Source organism: Pseudopipra pipra, chromosome 3 (genome assembly GCF_036250125.1).
Source record: "Pseudopipra pipra isolate bDixPip1 chromosome 3, bDixPip1.hap1, whole genome shotgun sequence".
Lineage (NCBI taxonomy): Eukaryota > Metazoa > Chordata > Aves > Passeriformes > Pipridae > Pseudopipra > Pseudopipra pipra.
This window is the reverse complement of record NC_087551.1, coordinates 30,635,258-30,652,622: the sequence shown is the minus strand read 5'-3', so window position 1 is coordinate 30,652,622 and position 17,365 is coordinate 30,635,258. Positions and strand designations below refer to the sequence as shown.

The 17,365-nt window shown below is 41.9% G+C and overlaps 3 protein-coding genes and 1 long non-coding RNA gene across 4 annotated transcripts in view; 1 reads left to right on the top strand and 3 right to left on the bottom strand.

The window, feature by feature from the left end:
- The window catches only part of GLP1R (glucagon like peptide 1 receptor), a 92,036-nt gene extending 85,772 nt beyond the window's left edge, over window positions 1-6,264 (top strand). The window contains exon 13 of the mRNA XM_064648472.1: window positions 2,842-6,264. Coding sequence (XP_064504542.1) covers window positions 2,842-3,009 — 168 coding nt within the window. The 3' untranslated portion in view covers window positions 3,010-6,264. The remainder of the gene's footprint in view (window positions 1-2,841) is intronic.
- Window positions 1-17,365, bottom strand: part of KCNK5 (potassium two pore domain channel subfamily K member 5) — a 575,865-nt gene that overhangs the window by 463,059 nt on the left and 95,441 nt on the right. The window lies entirely within an intron of this gene.
- Window positions 2,583-3,645, bottom strand: LOC135411198 (uncharacterized). The gene is made up of 2 exons (XR_010429039.1): window positions 3,540-3,645; window positions 2,583-3,014 (listed from the first exon to the last, which is right to left on the bottom strand). It is a non-coding gene; the product is annotated as an uncharacterized LOC135411198 (long non-coding RNA).
- Window positions 8,412-9,163, bottom strand: SAYSD1 (SAYSVFN motif domain containing 1). Its single transcript, XM_064648471.1, has 2 exons — window positions 8,971-9,163; window positions 8,412-8,892 (listed from the first exon to the last, which is right to left on the bottom strand). The coding sequence occupies exons 1-2, from the start codon at window positions 9,127-9,129 to the stop codon at window positions 8,599-8,601; spliced, it is 453 nt and encodes a 150-aa protein (XP_064504541.1). The 5' UTR covers window positions 9,130-9,163; the 3' UTR covers window positions 8,412-8,598.

Here is a 17,365-nt window from a genome sequence, read left to right as displayed (position 1 = left end):
TCTGTCCTGATGCCAGGACTCTTGAATTCTTTAAATACTGCCCAATCCTCCCTTTTTCTTGTAATTTCTTTTCATTCTCCATATAGAATACTCACTAAACTTCCATCAGCTCCATTCCATCCCATTTCAGACCTACTCTCCTTTCACTGTGATTTGTTGAGATTTTTTTTGCCAGAATTTAACTATTTTGTAATCAGATTCCACATTCATTGCCACACTCTCAACATCCTTCCCCATTAGCTGCATTAAGCTCGATCAGTTGGCCTCTATGAGGTCTTCTCCACTTTAACCTTCCATCAGCATCTTTTTCAAATTCTCCTACCTCTTCCCTTTCAAAATACGCTACATAAACATTTTTCTTCTTCCCCTTTCTCACGTGTCATGGTTCAACCCCAGCAACTAAGCCCACGCAGCCACTCGCTAACTCCCCCTTGGTGGGATGGCGAAGAGAATTGAAAGAGTAAAGGTGAGAAAACTCATGGGTTGAGATAAAGACAGTTTAACAGAAAAAGCAAAAGTTGTGCATGCAAGTAAAGCAAAACATGGAATTCATTGACTACTTCCCATTGTCAGGCAGGTGTCCTCCCAACTTCTTGTGCATGCCCAGCCTACTCAATCTCAGGGTGGGATGAGAAGCAGAAAATGCCTTGGCACTGTGTAAGCATTTCTCAGCAATAAAAAAAGCATCTCTGTATTATCAACACTGTTTTCAGCACAAATCCAAACCACAGCCCCATACCAGCTGCTACGAAGAAAATTACCCAGACAAAATCAGCATATCACGAGAGGTTTGTTCTTGGTTTCCTTTTCCCTGTAGAGCTTATTTCTGGGGAATCTTATTGACATGTGGAAGTTACTAGGATAATAATTTTGCTGAAAGATCTGTAGGTCTACTTCTGTGCTAGAGAACTGCAAAATAAATCTTAAGCTGTTCCCTTGGTTATACATTCACAGCCATCTAGGCAAAAGCTCAATTCAGCACAGACAGCAGAGCTGCTCCCTATCCTTTTCCTAACCTTTTGAGAGAAAATTTATATTCTGTCATACAGATCCATTCCTAAGATAGATCCTTTCCTACAGTCTTTTGTTCCAGTCTTCCATTCACTTTATCTCAATCTTGCAGGCTATTTGTATCATAGCTATAGCCTGTTATGTCCTCCCTTTGACTGACTTGAAGGTACCTATTTCTATTGCTCATTGACTTATTCTGTCAGTCAGTACATTCATGCTTTTGTTCAGGGTTTGCCTGTAAATCTCTACAACAGCTTTTTCCCAGTGCTGCCTGTTGTTTTTCATGCCCACAAAAGATGCCAAGGGGTGGTAATATGGCCAATTCTTCTGCAGACAGTATGGTTCCTGCATTTCTGTCTTTATCTGGCCATTCTCCCTCATTCTTCAATGCCAAGCTATCCCAGACACACTGTCTTTCTCTGGTGTCTTTGTGCACCTTTTAACACAACAACTCCCCGTTACCATGGTACAACGCAAGCTTCTGTCTTAGCATCTTTTCTTCTGACCCATTTGGTTGTGATACTGGAGGGACAGATTCTATTGTCAGAAACCCAGAGATGCGGCTGGTTGCCATCAGGACAATATTCAATACAAGGGCTGTAGCCCAGAGCTGATAAGCACTGCTAGAGGTACCCAACAAGGGAAGACAGTTATATAAGGCTTTGCTTCTTTTTTTTAGGGCTGCCTCCCAGATTCAATATTTCACAGGGAACAAGCAGAGTAGACAGACATACAGCAGCTGGTTCCCTAGGAAGTTTCCTTCAGAATATGAAGGTTTCAGCAGCCCAGGAATGATGACAAGTCTATGCTGAAACTGCCATCAGCCTGTTTAGTCTCTTGGTGGTCAGTACTAGATCCTAAAAGGAAACAAAAAGCATCTCTCCAGAGAAGGCTCACTTGAGTGACCCACCTACAGTGAACTTATTTCCAGGCTGAAGTACACGCCATAATGAATTGATTACTGTAGTTGCACTCCTGCCTTCCTATCTAGAGTACTGAGTGTTCAATCTTCTGTCCTCTGCCTTATGTGTTAAAAGCTAATGGAGGTTCTTACTTTGGTCAAGTGGCAAGAACTTTGCCCATGGAACTGGGAGATCTAAATTCTGGTCTTGTGTAGCAGTGAAAAGACCCTGGATAAACTTCCAAATGAGTACAGAGGTTACACAGTTCAACCCAGAACCTGCGACTAGATCAGTATATTTTGTAGCTTTAAAAAAAAGCTAGTATCTGGAAAAAGATACTGGGATTGCTATTTAAACAGTGCAGTCTTCAACTTGCTTAATTGTTGTTTTGAATTCTGAATAAATCTTCATTTTTGTATGGAATAAAAAAACTTACATAAATATTCAAAGAACAAAAATAATCCAGGACATAATAATGTTTAAATCAAACCAGAAGTTAGAACAGAACTCTTAAGAATACCTGTGGTGACATATTGAGCACGAAGCCAATCTTTTCAGACATTTCATGGCTGATAAGGAAAATCAACTTAATTGTTAGTATCAGTAGGGCACAGAGTACAATCAGTATTGCAGGTGAATACAATTTAGAGTAAAATAATGAAGCTAAGATTTTCTGGTGCATAAAAAAGCTTTATTTCTACAAGTAAACAGGAATGTCATTATTTCAAATGTGAAATACCCTACAATGGACTAACAAGATAATTGGATAATTTGAAGCAATAATATTGCAGGTTTCAGCTTTTCTCAGCAGTGTGGTATCTTTTTTTTTCTCTTTTTTCCCTTGCTCTTTTCTAATGCAAATGGAGTCATTTAAAGAGCGGATTAGTTCTACATTAATTCCTTTTGTTTTCTTCTTTGCTTCTGTTAGGTTCAGATGGAGTTTCGGAAAAGCTGGGAGCGCTGGAGATTAGAACATTTGTATGTCCAGAGAGACAGCAGTATGAAACCTCTGAAATGTCCAGCCAACAGCATCAGTAGCGGAGGCACGGTAGGCAGTAGTGTCTATGCTGCCACTTGTCAGGCCACATTCAGCTGAGATTTCTGCAGGTGAATCAGACTGAGAACAATGAACTGTATGATATACCTGAAAACCCTTAAATACCCAAGCAAGTGGCTTAAGTATGCCATCTCCAGCAAGAAACTTAAGCATATGCTGCTCATTGCCTGCAGGCTGTTGGACAAAGGTTTCTAGCGAAAGCAATCTGCTAATGTAATCAACACATCAGAGGAAAAATTGATCACGTCTAAAGTAAGTTAAAAGAGTTTCCTCCTATTTGCACACAAGGCCTCCAGGTGTCCAAAACTTAAGCACAGCATTGATCCAGTCTGAAACCACAGGGTCAGTGGCTTATTACTGTTGAGTGGGCGAGCTGAGTGATTGACTGATTAAATTACAAGGATACAGAATATGATTATTGCCAAAAAATACGTTTAGACTTTTATGGGGACTGGGTAAGGTCACCATTTATAGAAAAAAAATAATTTAGTGGGACACAACTCATGTTTTAGGGAAGAACCAGTTTTGTAGTAGGAGTTTCCCAAAGTTAAAGTTGAAAATATGCTAACCTTTTTTCTGTGTAGGTGAAGGACATTATCCTGTAGGTTTATCAATTTACGGCAGGTAGTTTGGTGAACACTTGAACACTTCTGAATGCTCTTTTTAAGCTTCACTTGCAAAAAAAAAAACGAAAAAAAAAGAACCAAACTCAGTATCTGTTAGGGGCCTCATCTGCTAGAATTACAGAATTAGGTACACATTATCTCTGTTGACTTGGATGGAAGTGTCCCCTAAATGCACAGCTCTTCCATTACATTTGGTACTCTGATTGTCTGGTGGGCACACAGGGATGGGATAATGACTTCTGCTTCAAGAGAATGTTTTCTGTCGAAGCTTTACTCTGTTTCGTGTGGGTGCAAGCACACAGAAGTCAGCTAGTGGCCACTGCTGGTCTTAGCACATCTCATGGCATTGAAAAGATTCACTAGTTGGCATTGTGGGCTCACTTTTGTTTCTCCTTCAGCCTTGGTCCTTTTCTCCAGAGATGAGGTACCCACACTTGGGGGCAGGAAGGCAGCCCTTGCATAGGGCACAGGTTCAGGACCAAGGAGAGCTCCTGCCCGGGTGGGCTGCCATCCTCCTCCAGAATCTGCCTGCTTCCCATGAGTGGGATTCCAAAAAAAAAATCCCCAAACCCACTATCCTGAACTCCATGAGCTTTTGTGAGTTTAAAACAGTGAGGGCTTGTGCAGTGACTGTATTTGCACTGCACAGTGTTTCCCTCCCTGATGTTTACAAGAGTTGCTGGGGAAAAACAGAGGTACCTTTACAAGCAGGATGTAATCCATTGCATCACTCAATAGCAAGCTTTACATATCTTTACTCAGCTGTTACTCGGCTCCCTTTACAACAAAGAGGCCAAATGCCAAAGACTAGTCCTGAGAATCTCCCTGTTCAGAGACTTTTTAGTAAGTAACTTCCATGGCATAGCAGTTAAGAAATACTTAGCAGAAATAACACACCAGCACCACTACCACCCTCCAATTTTCAAGTCTCTTTGCACTTGCACTCACAGCCCCCATTACCAAGAAAATACACTGGATATTCTGGGATGTAATTCAGCATCTTTCCTGCCTGAAGCTAGATTGCTTTGCATGGTATTATTTAATCATTGTATTAGAATCCGAATTGCCAACAGTGTGGATTAGTTTTGGAATCACCAGGTTAGAACTGAATTAAGAGAGGATGTGTTACCTTCTTCTGCTATAATACTTGTAATAGAGCTCCAGGGAGAAAGTCAGACATGTTTGTAGAAATCCACCACAGTTCTCAGGCTGGCTTATATATGTTTAGCATGCTGGCTTCTATGTGGGCCATTCCCAGGCCTTCCTTCCTTAACATCAGTTGCAGAGCTAACTTTGGAATGAAGCACCTCAGGTTCTTCTGTAAATTTAATAACTAGCTTCTGTGTTGTGTGACCATCAATAGAATACTTGACTACCACATGCAGATATTAACTGCTGTCCTAAAATATAATTAATTAGCTTCCTATAGGTAGAGAGTATGCTTGATATTTCTATCTACCATGTACTCTGATGTGCTTTGAACAGGAAAAAAATGATAGTCACTGGTAGGTGAAAAGGCAGCGTGATGACAGATGAAATTTGCAGCTGTAGGATAATGCACTCTGGAGGGAATAATTTCACTCATTAATATTCAGGAGTGGATACTAGTTTTCCAGGGCCCTGCTTAGTTGCTTGTAAACCTGGGAAAAAAAGTTTCTGCTGCTTGCGCAGCTGTTAGCAAGATGATAATTTTGCTATGACAACAGGAAGTTACAGAAGTGTTTTAACTCACTACTGTGCTGGGAAAAAATGTGTATGTAACAAATGAAAGAGGAAAGTCATAGGAATAGAGAGCATTTCCATGTGTGGTAACAAACCTGTACTTAGTTGCTGTCACAAGGTTCTTTCAACAGCTTGACATGCTTTTGAGTTTGTAGGCTCTTCTTGTCCCTCCTAGTCATTTGAGAAGTGAGGGCTTTGGGCCCACAAGAATAGCTCCAGCACCAGATATCAAACTTATCTTGGTAACTTTCGCCTTGTTAGAATACAAGAGAAAAATTAGGTAACAAAGTGAGGTCTTAGCCAAGCAGAGGGTTGTGGAGGAATTTTTTCTCCCTCTCTGATTAAGCTCTCACTTCTTCAAACTTTTTTAAATCCCCCCTAAGAATAACTCAGTAAAAGTTATTACCACTAAAGCAGAATTACAGTATTCATGTATTTAGAGACAGTGCAAGGTCTCAATGCCAATTTCTCCGTCATTCTTTATCTACTTCAGTAAAACCTTTTACAAGCCCTTTGTTATTCATGTCATCTCTATTTCAAAATGTGTAATGTACATTTATTTGGGTAGAATGAAATAGGCGAACCAACACAAAGCACTGGAACAGATGAACTGTGTCAGTTTTTATTTCTTGTGCCTTCCAGCTTCATGCTCACTTATTGTGGTAACTTGTTTCATGAAGCATTAAGTACAAGAGTCTATAAATCCATCTGGACATAATGCAACTAGAGTTTTTAGCAAGTGAAAACTTTATTTCCAGCATTGCTGCTATGAAGTTTTATAATTTCCTGAATCTTACCTTATATTTAATATTTATTTGCATGTATTTCCTTGTTTTAAAAAACCCCCACAGAATCGAACTGTACAGGATGTCAGATTATCAGTTCCCCATAAACACTATGCTGATGTTTATTTTTATCATTGTGAATAAAGTTTCAACTCACAAAATTCCATTGTTTACAGGTGTTTTGAGTATCATCTGACTATTTCTTGACCTCTAATTAGAATAGCGTTTAAGAATGGAAAGGTTCACAGTTCATGGTTCTTCTGAGGAAACAAATATTTATATTTGTTACTTTGTGTCCACTACAAAGAGGCCTTTGAACCTGCAGAACCTATGTTAATCAAAACCAAAATGCAGCATCACTAGTGGGGTTCTGCAGGGCTCCATCTTAGGCCCTGTCCTCTTCAGCCTCTTCATAAATGACTTGGACACAGGACTGGAAGGGACATTAAGCAATTTTGCAGATGTCACAAAACTGGAGGAGCTGTTGACTCACTTGAAGGCAAGGAGGCCCTGCAGAGAGGCCTTGACAAATTAGAGGACTGGGCAATCACCAACTGTATGAAGTTTAACAAGGGGAAGTGCCAGGTTCTGCACCTGGGATGGGGCAACCTCGGATGTACGTACAGACTGGGGAATGAGATGCTGGAAAGCAGTGCCACGGAAAGGAACCTGGGGGTCCTGGTTCATGGCGAGTTGAATATGAGTCAGCAGTGCCCTGGCTGCCAGGAGGGCCAAATGTCCCGGGGAGCATCAGGCAAAGCATCACCAGCCAGTCAAGGGAGGGAATTGTCCCGCTCTGCTCTGCACTGGGGCAGTCTCACCTTGAATATTGTGTGCAGTTTTGGGCACCACAATGTAAGAAAGATATTACGCTATTAGACAGTGTCCAAAGGAAGGCAGTGAAGATGGTGAAGAGCCTTGAGGGGAATCCATGTGAGGAGTGGCTAAGGGTACTTGGTCTGTTCAGCCTGGAGAAGACACTGAGGAGAGACCATCGCAGTCTACAACTTCCTCATGAGGGGAAGAGGAGGGGCAGGCACTGATCTCTTCTGTGGTAATGAGTGACAGGACCCGAGGGAATGGCTTGAAGTTGTGTCAGGGGAGGTTTGGGTTGGATATAAGAAAGAGGTTTTTCACCCAGAGGGTGGTTAGGCACTGGAACAGGCTCCCCAAGGAAGTGGTCACAGCATCAAGCCTGACAGAGTTCAAGTGTTTGGATGCTACTTTCAGGGACATGGTGTGACTCCTGGGGATGGTCCTGTGCAGGGCCAGGAGTTGGACTCTGTGATCCTTTTGGGTCCCTTCCAACTCAGCATATTCTGTGCTTCTGTGATTTGTACAGTCAAGAGGAATGTGTAATAATAATGAGAACTCTGAGGGATTTTTACCAGAGGATGGTAAAAATGTTTAACTGAGAGATGTTTAACTACTGAGTGATGCTTAACAGTGTTAACATATTATGTATGCTTTAATCTATTAATCTCTTTCCAGTCCAGTTAAATTCAAAACACCACTTCCTTTTGTTTCCACAACCAGTGAGAAAACTTGCAGTAACTCAAGCCTGAACACTGTGTTTAACAGTTAAATTAGACAAGGCATAACAAATCAGGATTTGAAGAAACAATTTGTGGGTTTTTTTTCTCAACTTTGTCCTTAGAGGCACAAGTTCTAGCAGCTGCTCTTCACTATGACTTAATGATTTCATTGAATCACATAATCATTAAGGTTCGAAAAGACCTTTAGGATCAAGTCTAACTGTCTACCTAGCACCACCACAACAATCACCACTAAAACATGTTCTCAAGTGCCACATCCACCTGTTTTCTGAACACTTCCAGAGATGGTGATTCTACCACTTTGCTGGGCAGATCTGGTTTAATGCAATGATCTGTATATTAAAAATAGTGGCGGATCATACAAGTACACCTGCCAGGCATAAGTCTTTTTTTTTGCTTATGTTACAAATTATGAGAACTAATATGAAGCAAACAGACTTTGCATGATAATCAGATGTTTGTGTTAGATCAAAGACACGAGTGCAAACTCAAACAGCAGTCTGTTTTAGATAAATGGACAGCACTTCTTCATGTCTTTTCTTCAGAAAGAGGCTTCCAGCCAGTACTGGGAAGAGCAGCAGTTGGACCATTCTAATGAAGGTGTAGACAAATCTGCGGCAAAACTCCTATGGAGCTGAAATGCACCAGCTGACACGCTGGCAGCCACAGCTGTGACAAGGCCGTGCCTCTCGGGGCCGCCCGACAGCGGCCGCAACAGCTGCCCGACCCCCAGGAAAACAGACCAGAGCGCGGGCTTTGCTACGGCTTTATTCGGGACCGGACGGCGCGGGGGGACTCGGGGCCAGCAGTAAGGCTCAAGAAGGCGTTTTGCATAGAAACAACCCCCGTCTCCTCCCCCGTCGGCCCTTCCTCGGGTCCTTGGGACGGCGGCGGCGGCGGGGCCGGCCCAGCACAGCGGCTGTCCCCGCCGGGCCGCCGCTACCTGCCCGCGGCGGGCCGGTAGTGCAGCTCCCGCTCCAGCTGCTCGGCCGTCAGCGTGCCGGCGATGGCGGCGCAGCCGGGGTTGAACACCGAGTAAGCGCTGAGCTCGCCGGGCCGCCGCTCGGCGGGGCCGCGGGTGCCGGCGTACATCCAGTAGAGCAAGGAGAGGACGAAGTAGGGCAGCCCCAACTCCAGCTCCGCGAACAGCGCCAGCAGCACGGCCCAGAGAAGCACCTTCAGCAGCAGCGGGCGCGCCCACACCGGAGCCGCCGGCGCCGGGGCGGGATGGACCTGCGGAGGCGGCAGCGACACGCGGCGTCAGGCACCGACTGGCCGCCGCACCCCCGACCCGCCCGCCCCGGCGCTCACCTGAGCAGCGCCGCCGCCCGGGCCCGCTGCGGCCCGCGGTCCCTCGGCGGGCTCCGGAGCCGCGGACACTCCCGGCGGGTCCGCGGGGCGCGGAGCGGCCGCAGCACTACCGCGGGCGGCGCGGAACTCGGCCAGGCGCCGCTCCACGGCCGCCGACATGGCCGAACCGCGCCTGCGCCAGGGCCGTGACGGCTCCGTGGGGAGGCGGGGCCGGTGGAAACATAAAAAAACGGGGAAGGAGAAGAGTTGGGTCCCCCACCGTGGGGAGCCACAAGCGGCGAGGTCATGCTCGCGTCGCTGCCCTGTATGGATAGCAGAGCCGGCCGACCGACTCTGGTGAAAAGCTGTAGTTCACCAGAGGCCTCCTCTTGTGTTTTGTTTTCACAGAATCAGAATTTATCAGGTTGGAAGAGACCTCGAGTCCAACCCATGACCGAACACCACCATGTCAATGAAACCATGGCTCTAAGTGCCATGTCCAGTCTTTCCTTAAGCATCTTCAGGGACAGTGACTCCACCACCTTCCTGGGCAGTCCATTCCAATACCTAATCGCCCTTTTTTGTGAACGAATTCCTTCTAATGTCCAATCTGAACCTCCTCTGGCACAGTTTGGGGCTGTGTCCTCTTGTCCTTTCACTAATTGCCTGGGAGAAGAGGCCGACTCCCACCTGGCTACAACCTCCTTTCGGGGAGTTGTAGACAGTGACAAAGTCTCCCCGACCTCCTCTTCTCCATGCTAAACAACCTTAGTGACCAGTGTTGGCACCAAAATGAAGAGGTGGAGGAGAGAATAAAGTGTGGGGAAACCAAATCCTGGGGAAGGTGAATAAAGTGTTCACAGCCAGGCTGACCAGCAACATTTGCATCAGGCATTCGAGATGACGTCTTAGAAGAGTGTTGAGCAGCCCAGGAAGGGGCAGCATGGAGGAGGTGGAGAAGAAGGGCACTGCCGTGGCACCAGCCACTCACCATGTGAGGAGCCAGGGCTCACCCTGTGCCACCCGCTGCTGGCCATGGAAAAAAGTGTGTGGTGAGCTCCCTCCAACAGGCCTTGCCAGCATCCATCTCGCCCTCTCTTTAAATAAAAAACTAAGATTGGGAAAACCAGCTCTATCACATCACATTTCAGCTATCAGCACTGCCAAGAAATGAAAATTTATTTACAGGATCTGTCTCTTAGCCTCAGGAGTAAAATATTCATCATTCTCCAGCAGTAATAGTCAGCAGTGAGACATCATTTCATCCTGCAGTGCTGTTTCCAGTTACTTATAGCCTTCTCAGAAGTGACCTTTGGGGCTGAATGTCTCATGGATGTGTCAGCTCAGAAGTGATTATGAGAAGTCTAATAAAAATCAATTTGGGTGTTCTTAAGTTATCTTAATGTGGAAAAAATTGTGTTTTTCCCCAGCTAAATCATTTTTCAAATGCCTATTTTATGCTTGGTTACAAAATTATTTTCTTTTAACCTTCTGACTTTACAAAAAGTGCTGCAATGAATGACATTTTTCTCTTTATTTGTGGAAATTTGATTTTGAAATAACAGTCAAAAATGTTTTAAGATAGCCTGCACAGGGCATCATTTTAATTTGATATTTTTTTCTTCCTCTTGTTCTACTGTTCATTGAAATAGCTCCTTGTTCTGTATATATCATTAGTCACACTAGTAGTTATACCTGAGCTTAATACCTCCTTTGCGAGCTGCACCCAGTGATTCCCATGCTGTTAAATTTAATTCAAAATTTTCTGGTTTTACTATGTATTTGCTATTGTGCATCCAAACAGCTATTTTATGGCTATGTTGAGCTACCTATATTGCCATGTATTGTTAGGAAACACATAGAATAGTGCCATGAATCAGGCCTTTGAGGCCTAAGAGCACTCCACTATCCTCAACTGTAAATGAGGGTTTCACTGCAGACAAATACCTGTACAAATTGTACTCATAAAGTCTTAAATTACTTCAGTATATCTTGTTTTAAACAAACAGCTTAATTGAATAGACAGTTTTGTTTGTTTGTTTAACAAACCATACGGACAATTTGTTTCCTACTCCAGTGCCTACAAAGATCCTTGGCAGTTCACCAGTCCTAATCTTTGGATCCTCAGCCTGTGATTGGGAGTGCAGAGGGGACATGGAGAGGCTGAAGAATACTTCTGTGGAACTTGAATCACTTCATGTCTTTCTCACTATTTATGAGAAAAACAAATTGAATATAGTGGGTCTATAGGTGTGAGACTGAGCCAAGGGTTTCTCCCCTTTGGTGCAGCCAATGATTAATTGATAAATCTCTAAACCTGCATTCTTGATAACAGAAATCCTGAAACTGCCCATCAACTTCTAGGAGGCAGCATTAAGATCACTTAAAAAACTTAGGATTTTTTTTTCATTTGTTTTGTAATAGATCATACTACATAGAAGCTCACATGTGTATTTCTCTCTGCCAAGAAGAAAACCTTTGTTCTTTATAAATTTCCACTTCAGCAATTTTGAAACCTTTTCCCTTATCCCAGCTATCAACTTTTCATTATATTTTAGTATTTATGATACAGAAGAATTATTGCATTCTGCTCTCAGCCAATTGTCACCAGCTTAAGGAACTAATGTTCCAAGCCATTAGGAACTTTGTCTATGGCACTCTGTCAGTAAGTGAACTGAAGGAGGTAAAGTGCCTGCTGAAAGAATTGGCAAAACAGGAAAGCTATTGAAGCCATACCCAAAGTGCATTTGATTTTATATATTTGGGGCAGTGACTGCAGAGTTTTTCTTAATTAGTTATCAAGTATCTCTGCTCTTCCATGCCCCTTAAAGAAGAGAACTGAAACTAATTCAATGAGGTGTTTTTACATGACAAATAGCATTAGTACTGTTTGTATCAAAATATCAACTCAGCTGAGTTAACCTAAGCATTGATAGCAACATTCAGATCCTGTGGCACCCTTTGCATGTACCACATCAGCAGCCTGTCACCATGTCTTGGTGTCAGCCACCTCTTTATTCAATAGTACAGGCTCAGGGCCTTGCTCAGTATTTTGGAGTGTTGTTGCTTGCATCCTATGACTCCAGATACCTGTTTGTGTATGCCAGATTTTTCAGTAATCAAGTCACATTAATTATCTTGATGGATTAATCTAATTCAGGAGCTCTCTCCTTCGTGAGATAAGCATTCACTCTTGCACTGACTTGCTAAGTGCCATAAATGCAGACAGAAGGGCAACCCATTATTAATATAATGACCTAGCTTAATTAGTTCAATGGAGCTGAGGGAGCATTAGCTCTAGTTGTTGAGATCTTGCAGAACATGTATAAAATAGATTGAAGTGCACAGACTCATATTTGTCTAATTCCACAAAGAGCTTCCTGCATATCCATTTACTAATCAGTTCTAAACTACAGAGAAGAGCTGCTTCCTTTTTAAAAAACGGTCATTAATTTTCCTTTGTAAAATAGCAGGTATTTTGCCATTAGACAGAAAGAAATATTTTATTTTATTCTTTTTATTGAACTAGTTTAATTTCTGAATTGCAAATTTTCGTGTCTGTGTGGTTTTGAAACGTACGTTTGTATATTCAGCAGTGCATACTAAAAGTTTCTGAGATGCTAGCACTTATGTTCCTGCTTTAGGTACTGAAATGCTCTATATTTAAACACATTTATAACTGGGCAGTGCAGAGTTATTAATGTTTTTGTCACAATTCTGAACTGTTCCTTATCATTTCATAGGAAACTTCCATTTGAGGAAAAGAACAGAGTGAAAATCCCTCACTAGTGCAATGCTAGCTGTAAATGTCAGATACTTAGTGAAAACATGGTAACAGAAAAGGGAGATGAGCTATATTTTTGCATTTAGAAGATAACACCCAGTGAGCACTCTGGGTGGGATTGTTTTGCTGCATTCATAACTTTAATCTGATTTCAAAGTCAAGGTTTTGAAAACTGTTCTAAAATTTCAGAATTTCAGAATATTGCCTTTTGATTTTTATCATATAGCTAGTGTGGGAAAAGAGGCATTTGCCACTTGGTATTCCTTATAACTTAAGAGAAAGGAAACCTGATTTGTGTCTCCTGTCAGTCAATGTTATGTTGGGTTTAATCAGTCTACTCTTCTCAAAACTTTTTTTGAAAAAAAATACTTTGTAAATTAATTAACAAAGTACTTTTGTGAAAGTATTTTCTGGAAATACAGAAGGCTCTTTGGGCTTGGAGTGAATATTTTTTTATTCTAGGTCTGTATAGCACTTAGCCACAACATTCTGTAACTAGATGCTGTAATAGCATTTCTCCAGACAGGAGAAATGAAGTAAATAGAATGTCAGAGAAGACCTTAAAACTCAGTTGAAGATCTGAGTTCTGGTTCCAAGTCTATTTCCTTCAAATCCATTGGAGTTTAAAATATAGAAAATTCTATATGCTAGAAGTTGAATAAAGAGTGAGGAAGACAGAAGGGGACTACATTATCCCCTTACACACATACACACTCAATCTTTAGAAGTCTTTCGTTAAGTGTGCACTGTAAGCTTTAATACTCACGTTGGCTGCCAGTTTTATACAGCCACTTCCACGAAAACACCAAGGGCATCACAACACTGACTGATTTCATTTTTAGAGGAGCAGAATGCACAGAAAGGTGTTGCAGCAACCTTTTCTCATGCCTTCAAGCCTCTGCCCTATATGATAGGGCAAATCATCGTCCAGAAACACTGAGCTATCATTGCGGTTGGCAGGGTGCGTTCCAGCCAGGTGGTTGGAACCTCAGGCTCTTGGTGATAGATATAATTTTCTTATAAACAGCTCAAATAAGGGTGAGAGTTCATCTGTGCCCCTGAGGTATACCAGGCATAAGGGCTTGGCGCTATTTTATTAATTCCCACAAATTATGAATGAGCGAGACATCATGACATTCCTATTCCTCCTTGGCTCTACACAAAAGAAATTAGCTTATCTAAAACAAAATAGTTGAATATGTGTATCTTTATGTAAGGACGGAAGTCTAAACTATTACTTCTGACAAGCTGTTGCATTGTATGAAAATATTATCTGTTTACTCTTTTTGGCAGTTTCTCCTTATCATAATCACCTTTTAGGCCCAACACCTGTGCTAGATTTTGGAATATTTATGATGTTTACCACTGGAAGTGAAACTGCTCAGTCAGATCACAGCTAAAGGTTAGGACTAAAGCCTTCCCTAATGCTTTCAAAAATAGGAATAAACTAGGCAGTCCACCAAGAGAATGAGCCTTTCAGCACGACCTAGGAAGACTCTTTTCCAAATCAGTATTTAAACATATGATATACCAAGTACTTTGTTCCAAACTCTGCTACAGGATAGCGCAAGTAGCTGATCGTCATTGCAACAGAAGCTTTGAGCTCTAAACTGCCTTCAGTAATACACAAAGGTTGTGTAGGGGTCCACCAGTGAAAGTTAGTGGATGGCACATAAAAGTGAAAAATTTTTCACACAAGTGAAAAATGAACTTAATCCCTAAATTCATCTTTCAGTTTTGGAAGGAATTTTTATGGGTTTGTGAACCCTGGGAGGAAGGCAGGAGCAAAAAACTTTATATTCCACCAATGCAATGAGTCCAGGCTGGGGCATCATCAGAATCAGCTGTGAAAAATCCAGTGTTCAGTGGGGAAATGGTCAAACTGTGATACGTTGTACAAAGTGGGGGCATCACCACAGGTACAAAGTTCCCCAAGCACTCATTCATTTTCTAATGGAACTGGTGATTATTTTTTAATGCTCTGAGTTGAATCCAGAGCTATCAGATATCTCAGCCATGTACCAGAGCAATTTACCGTTCTTAGGGATGAGTGGTTTGAGAATCACAAATTAATTTTATAGAAAATAGGACATGAGGGTGCTCTGCTCACTTAATATGACACCACTTCTGTAGACAAAGAAGCACCCAAGAAAGCTTTCTGAATAAAGAGTGTCTAATCCCCAGGGCAAAGATTTTGTGCATGGCTGTCTTGGATTGCAGCCATGCAATCTAAATTCTGTCCAAAACCCTCACCCATGTTTAGGTGGCTGCATCTGCTCTATTATCTTACATCTAATAATTGGCATTTTGGATCAAGTCACAGTCCAGACTGCAACTGATCTGTGTGTAAAGGTCTAATTAAATTTCAGCCTTGCTCTAGGTAATTACGTGCTATTTTGGATCTTACCCTCCAAATGATGACTTTTAATTCATTAAGAAACTACCAAGAAATTTATCCTCATGATTGTAAAGAAAACACAGGAATCCAAAAGGGTACAACCAGAGTAAAAGGTGCAACGGTGGTACAGAACTCTTTAGTAATCAGAGTTCCTTGCTTTTTTAAGTTAAATTTAATAGTTCACAGACAGAGTATTTTTCATGTCAATATTTGTTTTAATAAATGGAACAAAGATCTGGAAGAAAAGCTTATATAAAGCAGTATGAGAAAAGAAAAGCAAGATATTAGAAAGTCTTGAATCTACAAAAGACTTGCAGAAAGACAGCATTTGCTAACAGCTGAAACCTAGTAAAAGGCAATTTGGCCTATTGAAACAGGTTAATAACACTTTGATTTAAACACACTGCCAACCCTGACTTGCAAAAAAAATCTACTCAGTACTCCAAAATACAGTGCATAATGCAGAAGCCTACCTCTGACATCCTCAAAATCCTGTCTTCTACTAGCTACTACTTTGTCTTGAAGTTATTTCCATGGCTTGAGTCTGACTGTGAGCCCAGAAAAAACACGTATCAAACACCACATCAAGCAGAGACTCAGCAACAGCTGCCTGTCCTTAGCAATCAAGATATAACATCTCAGCAGTAAAGCTGGTAAGGTGGGACTGGATGAATACACAGGTAGGAGAGAAAAACAAGGGGAATTGATGTGAAAATAACAGAGGTGAGGCCAGAGACACTCCAGTGGGTCTGAGAGAAACAGGCACCAAGCTAGATTCTCAGTTTTTCTGAAGTGATGAGACCCTGCAATGTGAAAACCTGGCTCCACCGAAGTCAGTGAGAACTTTGCCAGGACTACACTGGGGTTGGGATGACATCTCCTGAAGCAAAGTAGTTTTGCATTACTTCCCTTAAAAATAAACCGCACAACAATAAAATCTTACAACTTTTTTTTTTATCACGACAAGTCTAGACAATTTATTCTATTTATTGTACTGTAAGCATACCCCACAAATCTTGTACCTTATCCATTTTAAAATAACATAAATTACACTAGGGGGATCTAAACAAGATTATCTTCTTATGTACTGGATTGTAAAGACAACCTGGCATGGGGATGAGTCTCCAAATTTATGACAAGTAAAGTTCAGATCTGGGTCTGGCTGGTTCTAATGAAAGAAGAGAATGCAGAGGGTTCATCTTGGCTCTGGTGGGTTTAGAAAGCATGGGCTCTGTTTTAGCATTTTTGTGCTGATCTTGAGGGGCACTCAGCATTGCAGCAAGTTCAGCATGTAACCTCCTGCCAGGATTCTCTCTTCAGTCAAACTTGACTAGAGTTTCAGTATTTCACTTGACTGGGACCTCACAGGCCATGCTTTGAGCAATCAAGCTATGAAAGAAAGGGGGGGGGAAACAAGTTCAAGAAAACCATACTTTGTATGTACTGGTCAAGTAGAGATTTCAGATGGCAGAAAAGACTGAGGACCATTTACAGACCATTTGTTTATCTCAGAGAGCAGGAAAGGATGCAATACATTCTTTGGTCAGCTCTTCCAAAGGATGACTAAGTGGCTGTCATAGGCAGGGCATTGCAAACATTTAGTAATATTATCCTCTAATTTCTGTTTGAGCAGTCCATCAAGGACAACAATATGTAGCAGATAAGTTATGAAATCATGAGGGAGAAATATTTACAGATTAAAAAGTCTGACATTTATGTTTCTAAAGAAAACGTAAATAGACAACAGCAAAAATCTCTTCATTTTTGTTTTATACAACCTAAGTGCTTGTGGCACAGCCTTCACGTTTTGAAGTTGAGTTCTGGTCTTAAAGACATACTGGTCTATATTTTCTTCCTCCATTTGCGGTCTCTAACTCCCTTCTGGAAAACTTCCACCGAATCTGTTGAGACTTTTTTTGAGATTTTTTAAGCGTAGCAACACAAGGGGTAAGAAAGCTGCGAATTCCCTCATGACACCGTGAACCGAAGGAGAAATGATAGCGCCCTCTGCTGTCATTTTAGATGATTACCTTAAAGATTTCTGTGTTACAATGTTACTAGTTTTATCTTCCCTGGGAAAAAAGCTGACGGAATCTTTGGTTCATAATTTTTATTTCATGCTACAAAGACTGTGACGGCCTTGTGATTTATTTCTATTTTACTCTTTTGTAAATTACTGTTATGTTCCACAATTCAGTTTAGTTTGTCTTTTGAGATCTAAAAAAGAACTGAAA

What these genes read in the sequence shown, in the direction of transcription:
- SAYSD1 (XM_064648471.1), bottom strand. Translation starts at nt 9,129, where the DNA reads ATGTCGGCGGCCGTGGAGCGGCGCCTGGCCGAGTTCCGCGCCGCCCGC. An exon ending in CGGGCGGCGGCGCTGCTCAG is followed by an intron (nt 8,893 to 8,970) that starts GTGAGCGCCGGG and finishes CCGCCTCCGCAG; the next exon opens with GTCCATCCCGCCCCGGCGCC.